The 25364-nt window shown below is 45.4% G+C and overlaps 1 protein-coding gene across 2 annotated transcripts in view; it reads left to right on the forward strand.

Annotated features, from left to right (window-relative positions):
- LOC143421183 (collagen alpha-6(VI) chain-like) overlaps positions 1-19621 on the forward strand; it is a 76251-nt gene extending 56630 nt beyond the window's left edge. For both annotated transcript variants that reach the window (XM_076890357.1, XM_076890358.1), the window contains 20 exons: positions 118-171; positions 330-365; positions 444-506; positions 4391-4453; positions 4735-4797; positions 6987-7049; positions 7132-7182; positions 7688-7723; positions 7840-7902; positions 7983-8045; positions 8622-8657; positions 8733-8769; positions 8925-8936; positions 9203-9696; positions 12496-12592; positions 13509-14150; positions 14224-14308; positions 16276-16421; positions 17343-17390; positions 18833-19621. In XM_076890357.1, the coding sequence (XP_076746472.1) occupies positions 118-171; positions 330-365; positions 444-506; positions 4391-4453; positions 4735-4797; positions 6987-7049; positions 7132-7182; positions 7688-7723; positions 7840-7902; positions 7983-8045; positions 8622-8657; positions 8733-8769; positions 8925-8936; positions 9203-9696; positions 12496-12592; positions 13509-14150; positions 14224-14308; positions 16276-16421; positions 17343-17390; positions 18833-19008 (2328 nt within the window). In that variant the 3' untranslated portion in view covers positions 19009-19621. The remainder of the gene's footprint in view (positions 1-117; positions 172-329; positions 366-443; positions 507-4390; positions 4454-4734; positions 4798-6986; positions 7050-7131; positions 7183-7687; positions 7724-7839; positions 7903-7982; positions 8046-8621; positions 8658-8732; positions 8770-8924; positions 8937-9202; positions 9697-12495; positions 12593-13508; positions 14151-14223; positions 14309-16275; positions 16422-17342; positions 17391-18832) is intronic.
- The last annotated feature ends 5743 nt before the right edge of the window (positions 19622-25364 follow it).

The following is a 25364-nucleotide window of genomic DNA, read 5'->3' on the forward strand; positions in this document are numbered from 1 at the left end:
GCCAAATGGTCACAATATATAATTATAATATTTTGACCAAAGTATATAATTCTGTGGATGGACGGGCAGAAGGACAGATGGCTGGATGCAGTTATCAGAATGTTTTTTAATCCACAGGGTGGTCCTGGTCCAGACGGGTACGGGGGTGACAGTGGACTAGATGGAAACCCGGTGAGATTTCTCAGAAAAATCGTTCTTCTGTTTCTCTCTAAGAGAAGCTGTTTTCATGAAGAGCAGTGATCCTCACACAGAGACTCGGGTAGGAAGGTGCTGCTCTGTGCTGCAGAAAGACTTCAGCATGATGATGGTGACATTTTTTTCTTGTGCAGGGTCGTAATGGAAGAAGAGGTCCCAGTGGTGAGAAGGTAGAAGACGATATGAAGCAGCATCAGGATTATACCGTATATCTGTGACTGTACACAGACGTCTGACTCTGTTTGCAGGGGTCACCTGGTGAGAAAGGAAATCGAGGCCCTCCCGGTATCCCAGGTGCTGCTGGGCCACAGGTGAGAGTCCGGTTCTGTCGTGACGGTCTGCTTTGTGATTGGACGCACGGCAGGTTGACCTTAATTGTGAGACCGAACATATTTAACTCAGAAAAGACGCGACTGCCTCTGCTGTAGTTTAACCCCTCCTCCCCGCACTCAGCCTTCCTCTCACATCGCTGCTCTTACTATGAATGTTGTGGGAACGCTGACGGTCATTCAGAGTGGGAACACCCTCTGGTCAAGTCCTCAGTTCTGATAAAAAGAGTGATGAAACATGCAGCCAGAATTATGCCAGAAGCTTATCGACAGCTACCAAGAGCGTCTGTGAAGAACTTTGAGACATTTAGCCAAATATTAGTATGTTTGTTTATATTTGAGCCTGTGTGCATTAGAGAAAATCCATTTGGTGCACGCTAGGGCTGGGCCATATCATACCGTTCACGGTGATACCGGTGTAATGTTGGGCAACGATAAGAAAATGAAACATGGCGATAGAATATGGGTAAAACGCGCATGTGCAGTGCCTTTGTTTACATACGCACATGGCGGCGACGCAGAAGGAGAAGAGTGAAAGCGGATCGTTGAATGAAACCATGAACCTGAACTGGTTTGTAAAACGCTGCAGCTTCACTGGTGTGGAACTGGTTTAGCTTTCGTCTGTCAGATACACAACAAAGCACTATTTTTGGTAGCGCATGCTAGCGGGCCGTCGTTATTACCGCGTTGTTTGGAAAATACGGCGCACTTAAAATCAATCCTTTGATTTGTCTGAAAGTCGACAGAGCCCCTTATAATCCCGTGTGCCTTATGTATGAACTCTGGTTGTGTTTACTGACCTCAAAACGATTTTATGTGCACGGCGCTCGAAAATCTGTCAGATGTTTCAGTACGACTTTGCTAAGCTACGAAGCCGCACCGCTTGATGGATTGTTGGAGCGTTACGGCTATCGTAGGCGGAGCCTCGCAGAGTGATACGTACTGCGCTTCAACATAATGTTACCGTACTGTGTGTGTATGACCTCTTTAAGTGTTGTGGATGTTATACATGGTTACACTGAGGATATGTCGGCCAGTTTCCACTGGAAACGCCTTTTGGTTAAACTGTTAGTTTGCACTGTTAAATGTTTATATAGCTTTAATGCAGATAAAAAACAGCTGCTTGTTTAAGTGAAAATACTTTGATGGGGTTTTTTTTGTTTTGTTTTTTGCACTAATAAAGTTGAGGAGTTCTTCTTTGGCTCTCGGAGGAGGCGGACGCACTTTTTCTCCTCTCCCTCATCTTCCCTGCTTATGTCCTTGTCTAGTCTCGTGTTTTGTTTTTGTATTTTCCCTGGAACACTCTCTCACAGTCTGTTCTCTAAAACCTAAAAGAGGAATTATGGATTTAATCAACTGGTCCCTAAATGCAACTGACACCCCTTCCTCAACGAGAAGTCTGGGCTTGGGTGAGCCTGAGTGCTGAAGATATCTACCTATTCGGAACCATGATAACAGGGTTCTGGCTGATCGGAGCTGGCTTGGCCCTGACTTATCAAAGAATAAAGAAAGCGGAACCGGCTGTTCAAACCCCCCAAGGCTGCCTGCTGGGATTGAAATGATAGGAGAAGTTTGTGTATTGTAGGTACGGTCGGCAAGGTCTGTCATCTCGGTTGTGGGCAAAAGACCTGCAACTGACAAATAAAGGCTATCTCATCTCATCTCAATTTGTCTCGTGTCAATTATATCGTCAGTTATATCGTTATTGCAAATTTTCAAATGCATATGGTGATAAATATTTTTGGTCATATCGCCCTGCTCTAATGCACACTCTCTACGATTGTTGCACACTGGAAAAGGTTTAAAGAAATCATTAAAAATCCAAAATGACCTGAAATTCATGCCCGTGATGAACATCTGACCACAACTGTATGTAACCACTACGCATCATGTTCAAGTCGCTGGGCCTGTAAAGGGATCTCCACTGCGTTGTAAGACCCCTCGATATGTTGGAACTAATAAGCTGTTTCAAATATTGAAGTCTCAACTGTTCAAGAGCCGTGATTCAGAGCCAGGCTAACAGAGTTTACAGCTGAGGCAGTAAACTGTAAATGTTCTCCCGCAGGCTGCATCTGGTTGAATTTAGCATTAAATTCCTGAAGGATCATTGACAGTAACTGTACACATTATTCCTTAGAAGTTTTGTTTTAGTTGAATAGGCAGAAATCCCCACAGGACTCGAGAGGTGCCAGTTTAGTCTGTGTTTTTGCATCACTCCGGTTACACATTGGCTTTCGCTCAGCTGGATTTGGCAGATTTGTGCTGGATTTGGCCCATGGACAGACTTCCAGAGAAATTCAGTGGAACTATTCATGAATTCCTTTTTTCTCTGTCAAACCACAAAGACAGATAGGATGCAGTTGCAGCTCTGCTTGGTATAAGTTAGCAACTTAAGAAAAGCTGTTTCTCATTTAGTGGAGTGTATTTGTGAACACATGTTGTATAACAGTCTCATGGGCAGTGTTCACGTCGACAGAAAGTGATATTCTCCGTCTGCACATTCAGGCCGCCGTACGTTCATGTGATGAGCTAAAGCATTAGGAGGTATCACACAGACACAAATAAGCTCACTGTTGATCTGAAATGTGGCCAACGTCAGATCGTACTTCCCCAAAACATGACTGCACTGATCCACACCATGACTGTTTTCTCAAAGCAACATATGAAATCCTGCGCTCTTTAAGACGAGAGCGGCTGTGACGATGTGTGAATGACGCCGTCCTGCTGTCACGCTAACACAGTGTTTCTGTTTCTTATGTTCTCTTTGCTATTGTTTAGTTTCCTCGTTCTTCCAAGTGTAATCATTTGTACTTCCTGTTGGTTTAGTTTGTTCCCTCCCTGGTTAGTCTGTCACGTCTCTCGTATAAGTTCTGTCTCTGAGTTTCATTCATCTGTTTTCCTTCCTCCCACCTCATTATGTTTGATCTCTCCCCCATTCCCCGTGTGTTTCCACCGTTTGCCTTTGGCCATTGTTGCATCGTCCCATATTGCTGCGAGTGTCCCCCCTTTTCCTTGCTCTTAGTTGCTTGTTCCTCACTTTCTCAGTTGTCTAGTTTCACGTCTGAGTTACGTTTTTTTGTATTTGGTGTTTTGCCTGCCTTAGTTAATTCTTTTGAGTTTTGAGTCCTGCGTTGGCTCCTCCCTCTTCCTGGCACACAGTGCTTAAATGACACCAACCAAATTCTTAAGGCAGGTGTTCCACGCCATTTGGTCAGGGACACACAAAATTATTCCAGGTGAATTACTTAGCCTCAGGCCCTGGTGACTGAAAAACATCTGGTCTTTCCATAAGCTGTGTCCCAAAACCTAGGCCGCATCCTTCGGAGGCCGCATCCTTCGGAGGCCGCATCCTTCGGGTTGTCACACAGCTGAATAACCATCAAACAGAAACTGATTAAATCGACGTGTGAGATGATAGAGAATTGACTCCAGTATCCTGTTATATATACATAGACTCCCGGCATCTGTACTAGGATGTACTTCATGCATGACGTCATGAAGTTTGGCCGTAGAAAGGATTCTGGCAGGCGCATGCAGACAACCACACGCTGTCTGATCAGATTGCACTGATTTGCTGTGTTTGTCATAGCTCTGTAATTATTGTTTGATGGAATGTTTTCCAGGATTGACATCCTAGCGCCCTTGTTTTTTCTTGTTCTTTTAATTTCCTAATTTTATTATTATTTTTCAACACTTCTTTGTTTTAGAAGCAATACAAATAAAGTGTAGTGACATATATATTATTATCAGCGTACACTACAGATGACTACTAGTGTACAGCTATGCAGACTATCCATCAGTCATCATTGATTGGAAGAGCAGAGGTGTAAATAATCACCAGTTATCAAACTGTGATGACCCTGCAGGGCCCTGCTGGGGACAATGGGGAACCTGGACCCAAAGGAACACCTGGTTTTCCAGGAAATCAGGTGCGTTCATCAACTAGGCTGTATGCATGCACTGACCAACGAGTTCAATTATGATGTACTGATTGTGTTTTTCTAATGAAGCATGTGTCTGATTAAAGGGAGTTTTACATGAGGAAAAATACCAACATTGCTTTTTTTATTATTATTATTGCTTTAAAGGTCATTTAAACATTTAGACATTTAAAGACTTTAGAAGTATTTCCAGTGGCTGCAACATAAAGAGTGTTCAGTGTTTGCATGATGTGAATAGAGTGAACAGTGGCAGCTCTGCTCCTCCACAGGGTGAACATGGATCTGTTGGAGAACCAGGGCTACCTGGACGTCCTGGCCCTAATGGGCAGAAGGTGGGTGACATCGCTTCCTTTCTTTGCATTCAGGAAAGCTTTTAACCAGAATACCCATGTAGCCAGCGGGTAGAAGTCAAAACCCAACCCCTATCCAACTACAAGCTTTAATGGCCCCAATGAGATTTTGTGTCACAGTCTGGTTGAAGCAAACTGTGTGAATGTGAGTAGATAATAGTGGAAACAGACTTAATATTAGCTGAAAGCGAGCTGTTTATTGTAGGCTGGTAAACAGTAGTGATGGGCAGATGAAGCCCCATGAAGCCCTGAAGCTTTTCATCCAATTGGTTCACCCCAGCGCAAAGCTTCTTGAAGCTTCATTTGCTCTAGCAGGACACCTACTGGACGTAAAAATAATAGCTGGCATGAATTTGAAGAGTGTGGCATTTTGCACACAGCCTGTAAATGTCAACAACAAAAGGAGTGTGTAAAACATGTATATTGTAGTGATGGCAGTATACTCTGTATATTTATAGTGGCAGTATGGGAAATGATTATTTGGAAATGCTTGAAATGGAAATGATCATTTACTGTGAGGTGAGGTGTGGTTGGGGTGTGGACAGTGGTTGTGCTTTTGTAACGTTGAGGTATGGACAGCTACACACTGAGGCTTTGAGCCTCAGTCCTGCCTGTTCACATTTTATTCTGTAAAAACTAAATTTTCACTGCTTTTATGACCTTTTTAGTGGGGAGAACATAGCTGGGATTTAATGATTTAACAGATCTTTTGAATCCTTTGTCCTCCACAATGCTAAATGGCTGGGAGTCCTCAATCACCATGCTGACCAGGTCTTCATCTATTTGAGATTGTTCTCCTGAGGAAAGACAATAAAGACAAAGCACAAATATAAATATCACACACGTCACTTATAACAGTTGTATAATATTGTTATATCATTTAGTAACATTACTGCATCCTATATTATCATTGCATTTGATGGCTCACCTGGTCTTGCTCCACAATCGGTGTTCCTCTTATTCTCATGCAAAGCTCTGTAGTGCCTAAGCATGGATGAGGTGTTGTTGTTATATCCCAGCTCCCTGGCACATAGCAAACACTTCACCTTGTACAAAAGTAACGACAGCTTAACATAAGTTTTATTGCACCATCAGTATCATGAAAATACATCTTCTGTAGAAATGTACATACTTTGTTGGGAGGAATAAAATCAAAATGTTCCCACACAGGGGAGGACATCCTCCTCTTCTTAGCTGGCTCCATTCTCTCCTGACTTTCTCTCCTCACTCTCATAAACCTCCAAACGGTCTCCAAACTCTCTCTAACCGCAACTCTCCATCAAACACCCACATTTTGAATGAAGTCTGAGGGGTTTATATCGCTGTCATAGCTCGCGGCAAAGTTCGAACCACTTCATGAACCAGTCACGTGGTACAGCTGGGCAGCGAGGCTGCGGACGTCATCATTTTCAGCTCCTCCCATAAATGAAGCAAGCCTCGATACGCGCATCGCGGAAACGCCCCCTCCATTACTCGACACAAGCTTCGAAGCCTCGATACAGAACGTCCCATCACTAGTAAACAGCACAAAAACAAAAGGCAAAGGAGAAACTAACAATAACCTAAACTGGGTGAGCTAAATATAAAAACACTAGAACAAGGACCTAGAAACCTGAAGACCTGACATGAATCCATAAACCTAGAGGCATGGAAACAAAGCAGACGATTGGACGAGGAATGAGTGGAAACACACACTAAATACACACAGGAGGTGATGAAGCGGAAACACAATGACGGCACAGGGGAAGTGAAACTAAACACAATGAACATGGGACACCAGACCTCTTCAAAATAAAACAGGAAGCATAATGACACGCAGACATGAAACACGTGAAGGCTGAGGGAGACTTAAACACACGGGGTGAAGACACCAGGGGACTGTAATAAACAACAGCAACCTCAGTATAACAGAAATGAACTTAGATAACCTGATGAACTTAAACATAAACCATAAACATCCAAATGTATAAAAACTCAAAACGCTGGGTCAAATGGCCCAGGATCGTGGCCATAAACCACAGCAGCAGTTTAAACGTTTAAAATGTGAATAAAACTGGATTCAGCCTGTAAATAATGTACTCTTTATTTATAAATGGAAAGATATTTTGGCAGGGTTTTGTTGGATGGGGGTGTAAATTCTGATGGAGAAATGTCCATGGTTGTTATTTAAGGGCCAACCAGGAGAACCAGGTGTGAAGGGTGCTCTGGGACCACCAGGACCCAGAGGAATGCCGGTAGGATCCCGAACATGAGCTGAGCTTGTGTATATCTGTAATTCAATGCAGTTATCTCATGCAAGACTTTCTCTGTGTTCAGGGTCTGGATGGTCGTGACGGGTTTGGACCTGAAGGACCGAAAGGTTCAAAGGTAGAGCTGAACCTTAATTTGACATCAACCAACAAAAACTGAATGAATTCTGTTTTCATCAACAATGAAAAGCAGTAAGAAGAACGCCACATGGTTTTAGTTTCAGCTATTCGTTTGATGGAGGAGAAGATGTTCTGGTTCTCTCAGGATACACCGTGGTTTGTGTCACTGGTGACCCGCACCCAAGCTCTGTGCTGGCACAATCCAAAATGTTCCCTCCCAAGTTTTCATAAGAACCTGAAGAACCTCAGTTTTACCAGGATTCAGAAAAAGGAACGTTCGTCCATTTTTCACTGGCAGTGGTGAAGTGATTGAGGTCTGGGAGGCTGTTGAGATTTGGGGGCTTAGTGGAAAAATACAGCTTAGTATCATCTGCATAGGCATGGGGATGTCTTTGGTGCTGTTCAGCTGGACAATGATGTGGGTAAAACAGATTTACACATGTGGCCGAACATTTTAGAAAGTCTTAATCGTGAAATCGTTGCTTCTTCCTTTCTCTGTACAGGGAGATGCTGGTTTTCCTGGTTACCCTGGTTTACCGGTGAGTCCTTCCATTTTCCACACACTAAAACTTTGATGCCACCATGTGGTTCAGCCAAAGTAAGCTAGAAGTATGTTGGACTCTGTGGTGATTGAGACACGGCATTTTGTCTTCAGGGCGACGACGGTGCGAAGGGACCGAAAGGGTATCCAGGATCCAAGGGGAACCGGGGTCGTGGGGTAAGAAAGGTTTCTTTGATGTCGCGTCACTGAGACGTTGGCTTTTTGCTTCTTCTGTGATTTATGTGTGACCCATACAGGGGAACTCAGGCATGCCAGGAAAGCCAGGTGAGCCTGGAGGTGACGGATATCCAGGACACAAAGTACGTTTAAACTGCATCTTCACCTGCCTACCTTCACTCTCATTAGCACGTCTAATAATTCTTTGAATGATGTTATCTTCTAAGCAAATCTTTCAATAAAAAAAAGCTCATTTAGTTTTTAAATTAAATTAGACAGAGGACATATTAAAAGATGGAGCTGCCAGGCAGGATGAAAAGAGAAAGACCTCATAGAGGTTTCATGGATGTATTTGGCGAGATCATGCAGAGGGTTGCTGTGACAGAGCAGGATGGTATCTGAGCTGGAGGCAGATGGCTGTGAGCACGTCCTGGTTACTGATGGACGATTTCAGTTCAAAAAGCTGGTAATGACACAGCATCACAAATTGCTGGGATCACTGTCCATAGGAACAGACATCACACAAGATCCATCCATGACTGGCAGACTCCAGCAGTAACGCTGCATCCTGTTCCGTTGTCAGGGAGGGACCACATCAACGTAAAACCGGCACCATGTAAAGGAAGCGGGTCATCACCCTGTGGAAGCCACAGATAAAAGTCACATTTGATTATCCTCCCAAATAAACTTACAATAATCTCTGTTTTTCCTCCATCCAGGGCCCGAAAGGTCCTCCTGGGAGCAGAGGCCTGTCTGTAAGTCCACCTTTAAATCGCTTCACCTGCTTAAAATAAATATGTTGTTACAAAGAACATTTTCTGTCGTCTCAGGAATGCGAACTGATCAACAAAATCAGGGACAACTGTGGTAAGTGTCATCGCTTTAAACACGTTTGCAAAACAATGATCAGCTGTTTGTTTATGAGTTTTTATGTAGAGGATGGAAACTAAAACGAACGTTTGTGGAAGCAAACTGCAGAGTACGAGCGCTGTGATAAGTGAATGTGTTTCTGCTTCACACAGCTTGTTCACACGGTACGTACGTCTCCTCTTAGTGAGAACAAACATGGTGAGTACAGCACAAAGACTTTGTCCACAGATGCCGACTGACTGAGATCATCGGGACATATTTGCACCTTTTTATCTGAAACTGTCTCCAACTGCTTGGTGGATTTTACTGAGTAGCAGAAGTCCTTTGTAACTTGTAACTAGTCGTCTTTGAGTATCTGTTAATCGGCCTGAGCGTGTTTCCAACACCGCGGTCGTTTCACTTCAGCTCTTCCTGACGTTACCTCCTCCAGGTGAGTCACAGTGTCCGGCCTACCCCACCGAGCTGGTGTTCGGCTTGGACATGTCTGACGACGTGACTCCGACGGCCCTCGAGAGGCAGCGCTCCGCCCTCCTCCACCTGCTGGAGGACTTGAGCATCGCTGAGAGCAACTGTCCACAAGGCGCTCGCGTGGCTGTGGTTGGATACAGCGCCTACACCAAGTACCTGATCCACTTCCAGGACTACCATCGCAAGACTGCGCTGATAGAAGCTGTGAAGAACATCGCCCTAGAGAAGACGTCCAACAAACGCCAGCTGGGCGCCGCCATGCGCTTTGTGGGTCAGAACATCTTCAAACGAGTGCGAGCTGGGTTCATGGTGAGGAAGGTGGCCGTGTTTTTCACCAATGGAGCGTCTCAGGACAACACTGACATTCTTGCTGCCATTATGGAGTACCGGGCTCTGAACATCGTCCCAGCAATCATCTCCCTGAGGAACGTTCCCGCGATTAATCAGGCGATGGAGGTGAGTTTGATTTAGCCTCCATCAGGTCCATGGTGAACATGCTAAAATTAGACGATACATTACAAATGAATTCTCAAACATGTTTCATAGTTTTTCTGTTGTTGGAAAAAACGATGTTGATGAATTAACCTGAACACTTTAAACTGCACCATCATGCACAAAATCATCTTTCATTTAGTCTGACTTAAAACCTGACTGAGACCATCTGGGGATGGGAACCAAAAACAGCTTTTGTAGGAAACCTGTTCCCAGCGCTCCGATTCCTGGGAATCGTGTTGCTGCACTCTCTCGACGATCAGCTGGTTACAGTTCACGCGTCAGAGGAGGAAAATAGCGATGCAGCCTAATGCATGGACATTTATCTTTATTGTACAAAAGACAAATGGAAAAGAGGAAAAGTGTGTCCGCGACAGAAACAACTGCGTGATGTTGCTGATGCTGCCCAGACAGACTTTACCTTCCACAGGTAACAAACAGCAGTCGGGCTGCAGCCTCCCTGTCTACCTGCTCACGTTTCTAAAGTAGAATCAGTCTTTGCTTCGTGTTCTGCTAAGAGAAAGATCTCAGAGATGTGAGTCCTCGTTAGGGATTTGCTTTGGTGCAGCCTGAGGTTCATGTTACTAAACTGTGGTTGTGAGACAGCTTTTTTTAATGTAACAGGTAGTGAAGCAAATTACTTTTTCCCAGGAGCAATCAAGTAGCAAACTGCGTTACCTTTAAGAAAAGTGTTCTGGTGTCTTGTTAATCATTTTATCTTGACTCTGGATTCTGTAGAAAGAATAGAGCCTGGAATGTGAAGTGCGTGACTCCCTGGGGTAGCTCAAACACACAGCTTTGATCAGAAAACTCATAAGCTGGACATTATTTTATACAACCGACAAGGATTCAGGGTCACCCCAACTATCAGTTTCTTCTTTAGTCTGAAGTACTGAAGTAATAATCTGTAACCAAATATTATGTCTTGTTTGTTATAACAAATGAGAACTGCTTATTAACAGTTTTTTAAATGAATTCAAACTGTGTCTTTGGTTGGTTAATAAGCTGAAGTGCTGCCACTCCTCCTCCTCGGCCTGTGCGATGAGGAGTCTGGCTGTGACTCAGTGGGTCAGGATAACTCAGTATGTTGATACCAGCATGGACTAGCGTAGATCCATCCATCCATCCATTCGCTTCCGCTTATCCTTTTCAGGGTCGCGGGGGGCGCTGGAGCCTATCCCAGCTGTCATAGGGCGAGAGGCGGGGTACACCCTGGACAGGTCGCCAGTCTGTCGCAGGGCCGACACACAGGGACAGACAACCATTCACACTCACATTCACACCTAGTGGCAATTTGGATTGTCAAATCAACCTATCCCCACAAGCTGCATGTCTTTGGACGGTGGGAGGAAGCCGGAGTACCCGGAGGGAACCCACGCAAACACGGGGAGAACATGCAAACTCCACACAGAAAGACCCCGGCCTGATGGTGGAATTGAACTCAGGACCTTCTTGCTGTGCGGCAACAGTGCTAACCACCGTGCCACCGTGCTGCCTCTTTTTTTTTTTTTTTTTTTTTTTTTTTTTTTTAGCGTAGATGAAAAGGTTAATAAATGAAATGGGAGCTGCTGTTACGATTGAGGTGGAGGACTCACACGCAGGACTCTGATGCACACCGGGTGTATATACAAAAAGGTGAGGGGTCAGGGCTCCAGGGAAATCCAGGGGCAAAGTGCTCATTCCTCTTCAGGCAATCCACACACGCGACCAGCCTCTCTCTCCGACACTCACCACACAGGAAGCAGTCCAGGGAGTCTGTACACAGGGAAACGTACTGAAGGTTTCTGTTTGAGGCTACACTTCCTCCTCGTAGTCACCAAACTGGCCTGATTTCCCACTTTGGACACAGTCAACCAGGCCAACAGTACCTTTGCAAAGCACCACAGGGCCTGGCTGGCTCTGTGGGGAGCCAGGCCTCCAGAGCTACAACCAGGCGACCAGGTGCTAAAGGAGGCAAAGGAATAATTGGACAACCGACAAAGTGAGCAGAAGAGAGCCAGCTTCTCAGACAGTTACTGCTGATGTTGCTGCTCTTTAGACAACTGAACAAGCACCACTGATGTGGTGCACCAGGAGCAGGAAGTGATGCAATAATGCAGCGAGCGTGCCACCCTATCTGTCCACAAAACCTACCATGCCTCTTAGTGTGAACATACAGGAGTGTGGAGTCGATATCGTAATATCTGGTTTGGATGAAGATGGGACTTCATAAATCAGTAAGCACTGTTACAGCAACGGCGCCCTGAGATTATCGGAGTGTTTGCCTTGGATTAAAAAACATTTGGCTCTTGATGCTACAGTCACGGTGTCCCCGTTTCCTTTTTAGACCTTACAGTGTGATGACTTCTGGAGGGTTCCACGGTTTCATCATCTCCCTTTTAAACTCTTTGCTCTCACTTGAGCCAATACATCTGGGACCTTCTCAGCACATGATGTGAGGGCCTTTTTCCCAGCCTGTTTGGCCTGCAAGCACAAAGTCGTTCCAGCTCATTGTGCACTTAGTCTCCCTGTGCGGCTCCAGTTATGTTTACAGTGTGTAGCCAGAAGTTAGTGTACAACAGGAAGAAACAGCTGTGGTGCCTGAAGCCTTCTCTCATGGCTGTCAGTTATAAAGCACATACAAGACAGATGGACCGAAGAGGGAAAGTTTAATAAAACATCATTTTCTTTAAGCTGCTTGTCGTCTTCCCTCAGTCGTTGAGGAATTCTGTTTGTCATGAACGAGCGAAGCGGTCGGTAACGGTAGCTGCTGTCTCCTCTCAGGCTGACGACACAGGAAACTCCATCTTCACGGTGCTGAGGAGGCCACAGGAGCCGGCTGCTGACCTGAGGAGGGTCAAGAGCTGTGCCGTCTGTTACGGTAACGACTGATGCTCATACCTCATCTGCACTGCACACTTTTTTAGTTCGAGTTAGATGAGCTGTGTGGGATCAAAGTGAATATGAGGAAGCTTGACTTTACAGTCCTCTTAAAAATGTAAATCGCCACATCTCACTGCTCTCAGGACGTGCGGCTACTTTTATTGATGCCATTATCGGCTCTGCAGCAGGTGACTGTGATAGTAGGTAGGGGTGGGACTTTATTTATACCGATATGTGACAGAAGGAAGGGGGCCGACACTCCGAGGCAGCAAGTGTAGCTTCAGGCCGAGTGCACAGACAGAAACACAGGGATGAGACCGCAGAGCTGAGTGCAGAGTTTTTAAAGCTGGCCTGGTTTTATTTTCAGCCATTTTTCCACGATGGAGAACAAAACGATTCAACTTGTCCAGGCCTTAAACGTGATGCGTGTTCTCCCCTGCGAGTCTCACAGCCCTGAATGTGCACTTGAAGCCATTTTTGATTCTAACTTGTTGGATCTGCTGCTCACCGCAAACAAGCTGCTGCAGTTTTACGACTTTCCCTGCTGATTAAAACCTCCCTGAGTCATTAAGCAATAACAAATGAAAGGTTTTTATACGACTGCAGTTAAAAACAAAACTTCCAGAACTTTTTCTGTGATTTCACACATTTCTTTCTTTGTTCATCGTGTAGAAAAACAGTTAAATATTTAACTTCTGTACACTGACAGAGACTTTGGTTGATACATAACTTTATGCCTTTAGGTGTCTAATCCTTCCCTGGATGAAAAACACTTACACAATATCAGACTTTTTTGTTTCAGTTTTGGTAATACGTGAGAAAAATCACTTTTTACAATGAAGTTAACGTTAAATACACGAGCAGCGTATGTGGATGAATAAAGGTGTTTTCAGTGGCTGCTGCTGTCTCTGCAGACCCCTGCAGGCGTGCAGAGGAGTGCGCCTTCATCCAGGAACCAGTGCTGCCTCAGCAGGCGGATGTGGACCTGGTCATGGTGCTGGACAGCTCCAGGGAGATCCAGGCCGATGAATACGCCGGTGCCCGGCAGCTGCTGAGCTCTGTGGTGGAGCAGCTGGCCGTGAGTCCACAGCCCCGCCGAGCTGGCCGCCAGGCCCGAGTAGCTCTGGTCCAACAGAGCACCAAGGTGGAGTTCGGCCTGCAGACCTACCAGAACGCTGGAGACATGAAGACGTACATGATGCAGAACATGCAGCAGCAGGGCGGCTCTTTGGCGCTGGGACAGATGCTGGACTACACCCTGAGGGAGGTGCTGCTGAAGGCCGGCCAGCCGCGCAGCAAGAGGGCCGTCCTGACTGTGGTGGGCACCAAGACGGCCTACAGAGACCAGGCCAAGCTGCGCTACATCTCCCAGAAGGCCAAGTGTGAGGGGGTGGCGCTGTTTGTGGTGACGGTGGGTGATCGTTACAACCGGATGGAGGTGGAGGAGCTGGCCAGCGTGCCGATACAGCAGCACCTGATCAGACTCGACAGGCTGAAGGCCGACGAGCAGGGCTACGCCCAGCGCTTCATCAGGGTCTTCCTCTCCGCCCTCAACAGTAAGAGCACGCTCGGATCTCCCTGTCGTCTGTAACCAGACACACACTGACGGGCTGTTCGGGTTTATTTCAGAGGGACTCAACACTTATCCTCCACTCCCATTTAAACTGACCTGCAGCCAGCTGTCAGAGCCAGGCGACACTCTGGACACGAACAGGTAACACTTTCCACAGACTCACACAGACTCACACTGACTCACACAGACTCACACTAAGCCACAGCTTCCACAGACTCACACAGACTCACACTGACTCACACTGACTCACACAGACTCACACTGAGCCACAGGTTCCACAGACTCACACAGACTCACACTGAGCCACAGCTTCCACAGACTCACACAGACTCACACTGACTCACACTGAGCCACAGCTTCCACAGACTCACACTGACTCACACAGACTCACACTGACTCACACAGACTCACACTGACTCACACTGACTCACACTGACTCACACTGAGCCACAGACTCACACAGACTCACACTGACTCACACTGACTCACACTGAGCCACAGACTCACACAGACTCACACTGACTCACACAGACTCACACTGACTCACACAGACTCACACTGACTCACACTGAGCCACAGACTCACACAGACTCACACTGACTCACACAGACTCACACAGACTCACACAGACTCACACTGAGCCACAGACTCACACAGACTCACACAGACTCACACTGACTCACACAGACTCACACAGACTCACACTGACTCACACAGACTCACACTGAGCCACAGACTCACACAGACTCACACTGACTCACACAGACTCACACTGAGCCACAGACTCACACAGACTCACACAGACTCACACAGACTCACACTGAGCCACAGACTCACACAGACTCACACAGACTCACACTGACTCACACAGACTCACACAGACTCACACAGCTTTGTCATCAACAACACATCTGTGTAGCTCACACAAACACACCTTAAAGCAGATAACCCATAAGCTGGAGACAATGTCATCTCTTACTGTTTGGCACTAATTAACTGGAATAAGTTTCTCTTTATTGCTTCATGAACTTCTTCACAAATAAATTGAAGAAAATAAGAACAACCCCAGGTTTCTCTTCAGCTCTGTAGCCAGGCTGACAAACAGTCAGAGCTCTGTTGAGCCAACCATCCCTTTAACGTTAACTAGTAATGACTTCATGAACTTCTTCACAAATAACATTTTTATCATTAGAGAAAAAATTACCAGTAATCATCCCACAGATGTAATATTATCTACAGCTACTCTTAGTACCATTGATGTTAAGTTAGACTCTTTTTCTCCAACTGATCTTTCTGAGTTAACTTCAATAATTACTTCCTCCAAACCATCAACGTGTCTTTTAGACCCCATTCCTACAAAACTGCTCAAAGAAGTCCTGCCATTAATTAATTCTTCGATCTTAAATATGATCAACCTATCTCTAATGATCGGCTATGTACCACAGGCCTTCAAGCTGGCTGTAGTTAAACCTTTACTCTACAAGCATCTCTAGACCCAGCAGTCTTAGCTAATTATAGGCCAATCTCCAACCTTCCTTTATATCAAACATCCTTGAAAGAGTAGTTGTCAAACAGCTAACAGATCATCTGCAGAGGTTTATTTGAAGAGTTTCAGTCAGGTTTCAGAGCTCATCACAGCACAGAAACAGCTTTAGTGAAGGTTACAAATGATCTTCTTATGGCCTCTGACAGTGGACTCATCTCTGTGCTTGTCCTGCTAGACCTCAGTGCAGCGTTCGATACTGTCGACCATAATATCCTATTAGAGCGATTAGAACATGCTGTAGGTATTACAGGTACTGCGCTGCAGTGGTTTGTATCATATCTATCTAATAGACTCCAGTTTGTTTTTTATGGCCCCGCCCCTCCCTGAGCCTGGTTCTGCTGGAGGTTTCTTCCTGTTAAAAGGGAGTTTTTCCTTCCCACCGTTGCCAAGTTCTTGTTCATATGAGGTCGTCTGATTGTTGGGTTTCTCTGTAGTATTTCTATGCCTTGAAATATAAAGCACATAAATGTTAGTAAACAGCAGTTTCGGAGCAGCAATAATTAAACGTGTTATTCAGAAAGCTATTGTGATGGCTCAGCGAGTGCCGCTGCTCTGTGTCCAGTCAGGGCTCAGCAGACTGGGAGCTGGAGATTTCCGATCAGCCGAGAAACTGGTTCCAGGAGCAGACGGGAATCTTGGCAAGAAACCTGAGCGTCATCAACACTCTGAGCAAAAGAAAGAGGTCGTTTTCAGGAGCTGACCTCACAGGTAGAGCACTCACACACACACATAAACACACACACACACTCACTAATTAGTGCTCAGTAACATTCAAAAACATTTTGGAAAGAAAAGCATCTGCACTTTCAGTTTCTTGAAGACGTTTCACCCGAGAAGCTTCTTCAGTTCTCAGAGCGACTGGTGGAGCGTCCCAGATTTTTAAGCCCTGTGGGAGTGTCCCTACGAGGGTCGTGGACCTCCTATTGATCCTCTGCCTGGGTGTGAAAATGGGTGGGGGTCACAATCAACCAAGATGTTGGGTGAACCCACACGTGTAAAGAAAGCTCTTAAAACATGCGATTATCCTAATTGGGCTTTCATCAAATCAGCAAAGAGGCTGATTCCCTGAGGTCAGAAGGCCCAGGATGTGATTGGGTGTTAAGGCGTTGGGAATGAAATCACATGATAGGGTGGAGTTAGGTTTCACCCAAACCCTTGGCTGATTGTGACCTGCACCTGTTTTCATACCTCGGCTCGTGTGATTAGGTACAGGATCATTAGGGGGTCCGTCGTCCCCTCTTGGGCCGGGGCTTAAACCAGTTGCTCTAAGAACTGAAGAAGCATAAACGTCTTCAAGCAACTTAAAGAAGTCCAGACGCTTTTCTTTCCAAGCTCCTCAGACTACGATGAGCTGGATGACTGAGAACCTTTACAGACATGTTTCTAATTAGTTAAAAACAAACAGATTTTAACCACGAAGGGTTCACATTCAGTCGTCAGTGAGTCCACATCATTAACAAGCACACACTCGGATCACTGGCCTGTTTATGGCCGTCTGTGTTGCTGTTTATTTCTCCCCTGTGGGTGTAACTCAGCCTGTGGTGTTGTAAAGTGCTCTAATGAAACCTGCTTCACTGAAGCTCTGCAGCTTTAGCTCGCACTCCCTGCTGACTGTTTGGTCTCTGACAGATGTGGACGTGGAGCCGACGAAGCAGCTGGACAGCTTTGTGTCCACAGGTGAGCATCCACCTGCTCTCAGTCACACTGTCCTTTCTCTTCCTCGCTACGATGACGGGAAGAACGCTGAGTTTGAGGAACGCAGATGATCTCAGTGACATCGCACCTACAGTCTGCAATCATCAAATAGGGAGACATTGACCAAAACATGAGCCACAAACATTCAGCCTACTTCAGTTTAACCAGCCGAGAACTGAGGGAAAGTCTTTTAGTGGGGTAGCTCAAACCGGTCAAAAGATACAGACTAAAATAAATTCCCCTTCAGAGGACATAAACGAGTGTGCTGGGTGTCAGGAGGTTACAGTGTTATTAGTAAGAAGCACAGCTGCACTTTGCAGCTCGATACATAAACTGTGCCCAGTGTCCTGCTAGCCTACCGTGTGAGGACAACGACTGATATTTCCCAGCCTTCAGAGCAGACGGCAGATATCCGAGCTCAGACTTCCTGTTCAGTTCACTCTTCATTGTTTATGCATTTAATAATAGTCTGCAAAAATCAAATCAAACACCCTGGCAAAGAAGGCCCAGAGCTGCTGCTCTACCCTCCTCAGTGGAGAGCGTGATCCTCCTGCCAGGTGTTTGTACTCAGGGGCCACGACTGAGAGCAGGAAGGCTGCACTGAGGGTCATTAACACCCCCCAAAAAATCACTGGCTGCCCTCTGACACACCTGGAGGCCATCGCCAGATCCTCCTGTCTCAAGTAAACCAGGGCCATCACAGGTGACCCCGCCCCCCACCTGTTTGACCCACTGCTCTCTGGTCTGCGCCTCAGGTCAGTCAGCTGCCACACCTCCAGACTCACTAACAGCTTCTTCCCCGACCCCTGCCCACCAATCTGAGGCATGGTCTGAGTGACCCTCATCACTCAGGACGCTCACACACTCACATTCCTCTAGAGCAGGGGTCGCAACCTGCGGCTCTTTAGTCCTTATACTGCGGCTCCACGTGGTTTGGAAAAAAATGACAAGTAACTGAAGTGTATTTTAATTGTCTTGGTTCTTTTTTAACTTGTAGTTCGCAATTGGAAGATTATCGTGATCTTGAAATACAAAAATAAAATGATATGTTAGTATTCTTCATCGCTCAAAATAACCGTACCCGCCGAAGCGCCGTGGATTTATCGAGGCTTTCAACCCCAGGCAGGCCAAGCATGGATCTTTGGATCCACAAACGTAAGTGAGCAGCTCCTCCATGAACTATGGTAACAACAAGCTGGGTCCAAACTGCTCTTTGGGTGTTAAAGGTTGCTGACCCCGATCTGTCTGCTATGTATTCCTGAAGCCCTTTACTATTGATATATTTTCTTCCTCCGTTGCAGAGCGCCCATAATTTTGCACATGTACAATGACAATAAAGGGCTCTTCTATTCTTCTGTTCTGTTTTATTGAGTTTGTTTTTCTGTGAGCTGATTTTGCCTCCTCGCTCCTGTCACCTCTTGCAGGCATCTGCTTCCTCGGCAAGGATGCTGGCGACTGTGTGAATTACACGGTCAGGTGGTTCTTCGACCACAAACGCAGCGTCTGCTCCCGTTTCTGGTACAGCGGCTGCGGAGGCAACGAAAACCGCTTTGCGACGCAGGCAGAATGCGAGAGAGTTTGTCTGTCAAAGCACAGATGAGGCGCCGGGCCACCGATCTGCACTGAGAGCTGACACAGCAGCAGAGCGACCTCAGAGCAGCTTCGTCCACAGTGGGTTTTGTTCTGGGCAGTTAAAGTGTAAAGACTTAAACACACACAAGGAGCCGCCTTGTCCTCCACCCATGTATGATTAGTTTAGTTCACTCCTCTGAAACTACTTTACTGAAATGGAATAATCTTTTTTATGTCACAGGGTGCTATTTTTAAAGGTATTTTCATTTTTAAATACTTTAAATGCTTCCAAGAAAAGACATCACGAGAATGTGTTGAAAAATGATTTTATGCCTAAAACCTTTATGAATTATGTTTAACAGATGCCAAAGGAAGCAGGACTGTGATGCAAATTTCTACCAGGCGTTGGTGCAGTGCCTTTGCAGCTGCAGCCGGGCAAACAAAATCTGTGAGAAAATTTAGAAACATCAAAAACTAAAGTTAAAACAACGCCAGCTCAAGAAACGCTGCCCCCTGCTGTTGAAAATATTAAAACCTGCCTTTAAAATCCAAATATTTCCAAAGCTCGCAGGCGCCTTGAAGCAGCTCCTCTGAAACAGCTGCATGTATTTTGTACTGTTTGTTTCTGAATAAAAGTTTGTGTTTAGATAAAAGTCCGACATGTGTCCGTGTCTGTGTGCCTCTTCAGGATTTCAGTGAAAACAACCCAAACCTGACATTAAAACAGATAAACGCAGCACAACAAAGTTTAAAACATTATCCACCTGATATGTTAAAGCTCATATGAAATATTCAGTGATCCTGTCACGCGAGGTTCAACCTCTGCGTTCAGGTCAAAGACGGTACTGCTGTGCTGTGTTCCTGCCTCAAGGTGGCGCTGCAATGCCTAAGAAGCAGTCAGCAGGCCCAGGCTCCCTCACTCAGTAAAAATGAGTTATTGGTAAGCGCTCAGCAGCGACGCTGCCCACTCTGCAGCACAGGGACGCCACACGTCTCTGCATCGAGTGATCGTTGCAGCGTGCGGCAGTGGAAGCTGCGCTGCTCTGAGCTCCATCGCTTCCTGTTAAAAACAGTCTTTTCATACAACAGTTTTTGAACTTAACGGGTTTTCCTTTGGATAATTTACTGTACAACGAGTTACATAACAGTGACAGGATGATAGAGTCGTTTACTGGGATGCACCATCGTGAAGGCTGGAGTTATCCTCCAGACTGGTATCTGATGTTTTTGTGATCACACGCTCAAAGACTTTATCACAGGTCATTTTTTATTGTGAAGAAAGATGGAAACACAAACATCACCATCAGCCTGAAGTCTCATGGTTTATTTATTTGATCATTTTAAGACTTGGAGCTCAGTAAACTGGTGTCTATTAGACAAGTTGTGGTTTTAATCGTCTTTGCTGTCTTTAAACATTACATTTCACTTCCAAATGTGAGCACAGAAGTAATAACAGTAACTCACCTGAAAGGAGTTTCCCCCCTCTGTTGGTAAAAAGCAGGTTTAATACCATGATACATAACACAGGACGATGCTGCTCTGCCTCGTGGGATTCTTCAGCAATCCTGAAACACTGACTACACTACTCGGGCCCACAGAGCAAAAGTAATGATTTTATTCCACCTTATTTTATTTCTATAATACAAAGAAAGATTAGTGTGATTATTCATTTGTGTTAAGTCTTTTTGTTTTATTGGATTCCAGCCTTTGTAAAAGAAAATCATGCGTCTTTGGGTTTGAAGGCTGTCACATGACCTTCAGCGCCGGCGGTGTCACCGCTCCAGGACGGTCCACCAGCAGCGCTACGAGCCAAAGGGAGCATCATCAGGAAGCAGGCATGTCCCTCACTTTGCACAGACTGTAAAGATGAAATGTGATGTTATTCATTAGTCTGTGAATTCCAGTTTTGCCCCATTAAAAATGCACAGAAAGATATTTAACCAGCGTGAAAAACTCCAGGCAGACGTTGTCTTACAACAGACACATAACTGTGCAGGCAGCACAGAGCGGACCCAAACGCAGACTCATGCACTGAAACATGAACTCAAAATACAGCTTTACTGCTCAGAATGGAAAAGGGAATACAAAACGATACTGGGAACACTGGGAAACGCACACAACCATGAGGGAGACGCTGACATGAGAGACGGATAACGAGGAACAAACACGGAAACACGAGACCTTCACAATAAAACAGGAAACAGAGGAACATGAGACAGAGGGCAAAGACACGAGGGGAAATCTAATAAACTGAATAAACCTTGGACCTAAAACACAAATAGTAACACAACATGACAAAGGACACAAGGAACTCCAAACACTGGGTGATATGACCGAGACCATGACCCACAGGCCTGTCACAGGTTTCCTAACGTGTTCTCAGCCTGTATGTATGTAGTGAGCTACAAAGGGGTTAGCAATAGACATAAAAATATTGATTTGAAAGTACTCACAGTCATAGATCAAGAGATTAGATTCATAATTATTAAATGATCTATACTTGACAACAAGCTGTGTATCGTAAGTGAATATGGCCCAAATGTTGACGACGCCTCATTCTTCCACTGCACTCTCTGAACACCTAAATTACTCACTCGACCTCATCTTCGGACTAAATAGAGAGAAAGGCTCAACACAGCAGGAAGTCAGCGCAGTCCACAAATATAATCAAACTGTAGATGAGCGATGCTGGCTTTGCGACTTTGGCGCTCCCTTCACCCCAACAGTAAGGAATATTCTTTCTTTGTCACGGTTAGCGCTGGCCAACCGTGGGGATGTGGGAGTGAAGACCCAGATGCAGGACTCTTAATGATGACGAGTGCGTTTATTTACAGCGATGTAAACAGTTCATTGGCTCTCGTGCCACGTCTTCTTCCCAACTGCCTCGTGCTCTCTGCTCCCGTGTCTCTACACACATTTTAAAGAGTTAACTGGAAATTTTTATTTGCAACTTTACACAAAACTCCTCAACAGCCTGTGTCCGAACAAATGAGCAAACATCGTCCAGCGTCTGTCTCCTGAGGGGCACCAGGCAGGGATGCCCACTCTCCCCTTCACTGTTTGCAGTGTTTGTCGAAACACTAGCAGCAGCAATTAGACAGAATACAGTGATTAAGGGCATAAAATGTAAACATAAAATCAGTCTATGTGCAGACGATGTGTTGCTTTCTCTCCAAAACTCACAACAGATGCTTCAGTGTGACCAGAAAATCCTTTTGATTCACAAGTCAAACATGTAAATCCACCTCTAATGAGGAAGATGACGGGAGGAGCCGGAGGAGGTGCCACCTTTCCTCCTCCACCCCCCCGCCATCGCCCCTCTCCTCCTCTAAAAGCAGCCCTGAGCTGCAGCTCTGGATCAGCTGTGTTTGGTTGCAGAGGTGCTGATGCTGCTGCAGCAGAGCTGTAAGTGGGTTCACGTCTTTTTCTCTTTGATCTTGCGGTCAAAGAAAATATGCAGATTTTTCTGAGTCAATTTGGGAAGTTTGGAATTTCCTGTTGTGTCAGAGAGGAAATGATTGCATGCGCAGTTTACCGTCTGTCTCCTCCTGAAATATCACCTGATGATGTCTGATCACAGGTCAGTTTTGTGTGATTCCAGCTGTGATGTTGTGAAAGCAGCTGCTTGTCTGCTGAGACTTTTAGTGGAGCTCAACCTACAGACTGAGCTGCAGCAGCTCACGGTGTGTCAGAGCAGACGGGCATTAACGCTTCAGCCCAAAAAGACGAGCGTGGTTCTTACCTTGGCACGCCTGTGCAGCCGCCTCTTCAGATTGGGATTCATTGAGAATGTGCTGCCTGATGAATGTTGCATGGACTGACACTGCCTTATGCCCCTCATGCTGTTTCAACTGTTATCTCAGATCTTTGTGCTTTAATCAAAGATCTTTTTTATTTTTGTTAATTTTGAAAATAAAAATATTTCGGTAATGAAATAAATTATATAATAATAATTATTATAAAATTATATAATATTTCAGGGTTAAAGTTGAAATACTGTTTACTCTTTAATCCTGAAATAGTACTGTGAGATCTCAGATTTTGTCTTTCTTTCTTCAAATTAACAATACAGTGCACTAAGGGTTTTGTTCTCTTTGTGTCATTTGTTGTTCTGGCCTCTAGTTTAAGTCACTGTCTTCTGTTTCATGGGTTATATTCCTTCTGTCTATCCTTCAGTGTCACGTTTGAGTGTTTGTGATTTGTGTCTTATTTCCTGTTTTATTTTGATAGTCCCAGTCCTATGTCAGTGTATTCAGTTTTACCTGCCCCTGTCTCGTTAGTCCTAATCTCTCCCAGCTGTGTCTCCCTCCTGTTTCCCATTCCCTGATTACTCCCTGTGTATATAAGCCCTCTGTTTGCCTTTGCTCTCTTTTGTGTTGTACTTTCTCCATGCCGTGTGTTTGTCGTGTTCCAGTGTTTCTACTTTGTTTTGTTTTTGAGTTATTTTTATGAGGGTTTTTCAGCATTAAGGCAGCGTTTTGAGTTCCAGTCCTGTCTGTGTGGGTCCTGTACAGTATCTCAGCTGTTCCTAGGACTGCACTCTTCTTCACAGAGATCTCCGATGTTGTTCCTGGGATCTGCTGGAGCCACTTGCCTAGTTTGGGGGTCACCGTACCAAGTGCTTTGATTACCACTGTGACCACTGTTACCTTCACCCTCCACATCCTCTCCAGCTCTTGATATTATTAGAGCTTCCCTTTAAGTCTAGCTTTGTCCAGCCACTGGTAGGATTTCTGGATATTAGCCATCTCCTCTACCTGCCGGTGGTACATACCGTGCAGGGGCCTGTACTTCCATGATGGTTCCTCGTCTCCCTCCTCTTTCTTGGGTTTCTGCTGCCTGAGGTATTAAGTTGGAACAATTCAATTTTATTTATATAGCGCCAAATCACAACAAAAGTCACCTCAAGGCGCTTCATAGATACAGAGAAAAACCCAACAATCATATGACCCCCTATGAGCAGCACTTTGGCGACAGTGGGAAGGAAAAACTCCCTTTTAACAGGAAGAAACCTCCAGCAGAACCAGGCTCAGGGAGGGGCGGGGCCATCTGCTGTGATTGGTTGGGGTGAGAGAAGGAAGACAGGATAAAGACATGCTGTGGAAGAGAGACAGAGGTTAATAACAGATATGATTCAATGCAGAGAGGTCTGTTAATACATAGTGAGTGAGAAAGGTGACTGGAAAGGAAAAACTCAATGCATCATGGGAATCCCCGGCAGCCTACGTCTATTGCAGCATAACTAAGGGAGGATTCAGGGTCACCTGGTCCAGCCCTAACTATATGCTTTAGCAAAAAGGAAAGTTTGAAGCCTAATCTTGAAAGTAGAGATAGTGTCTGTCTCCTGAATCCAAACTGGAAGCTGGTTCCACAGAAGAGGGGCCTGAAAACTGAAGGCTCTGCCTCCCATTCTACTTTTAAATACTCTAGGAACAACAAGTAGGCCTGCAGAGCGAGAGCGACGTGCTCTAATAGGGTGATATGGTACTACAAGGTCATTAAGATAAGATGGGGCCTGATTATTTAAGACCTTGTATGTGAGCAGCAGGATTTTGAATTCTGGATTTAACAGGAAGCCAAAACAGGAGAAATCTGCTCTCTTTCTAGTCCCTGTCAGGACTCTTGCTGCAGCATTTTGGATTAGCTGAAGGCTTTTCAGGGAGTTTTTAGGACTTCCTGATAATAATGAATTACAGTCGTCCAGCCTGGAAGTAATAAATGCATGAACTAGTTTTTCAGCGTCACTCTGAGACAGGATATTTCTAACTTTAGAGATGTTGCACAAATGGAAGAACGCAGTCTTACATATTTGTTTAATATGTGCGTTGAAGGACATGTCCTGGTCAAAAATGACTCCAAGGTTCCTCACAGTGTTACTGGAGGCCAAGGTAATGCCATCCAGAGTAAGAATCTGGTTAGATACCATATTTCTAAGCTTTTCAGGGCCGAGTACAATAACCTCAGTTTGATCTGAATTAAGAAGCAGAAAGTTAGCGGCCATCCAGGTCTTTATGTCTTTAAGACATTCCTGCAGTTTAACTCATTGGTGTGTGTTATCTGGCTTCATGGACAGATAGAGCTGGGTGTCATCTGCATAGCAGTGTAAATGTATGCTATGTCTTCTAATGATGCTGCCTAAGGGAAGCATGTATAATGTAAACAGAATTGGTCCTAGCACTGAACCCTGTGGAACTCCATAATTAACCTCAGTGGAACAGTGGCGCGGCTGCCCCTCTGTTGGTCTTCCATGGTCTCTTGTGTTCTGGGGGCCTCTGGATGTCTGGAGTTTTGATCTCCTCCTCTCTTCCCCCCCCTTCTCACCGTCTCTTCTCCCCTTTGGTTTTCTTTCTTTCTCTCCCCCTCTCTCTCTCATTCATTCCCCCT

Source organism: Maylandia zebra, linkage group LG11 (genome assembly GCF_041146795.1).
Source record: "Maylandia zebra isolate NMK-2024a linkage group LG11, Mzebra_GT3a, whole genome shotgun sequence".
In the NCBI taxonomy this organism is placed as follows: domain Eukaryota; kingdom Metazoa; phylum Chordata; class Actinopteri; order Cichliformes; family Cichlidae; genus Maylandia; species Maylandia zebra.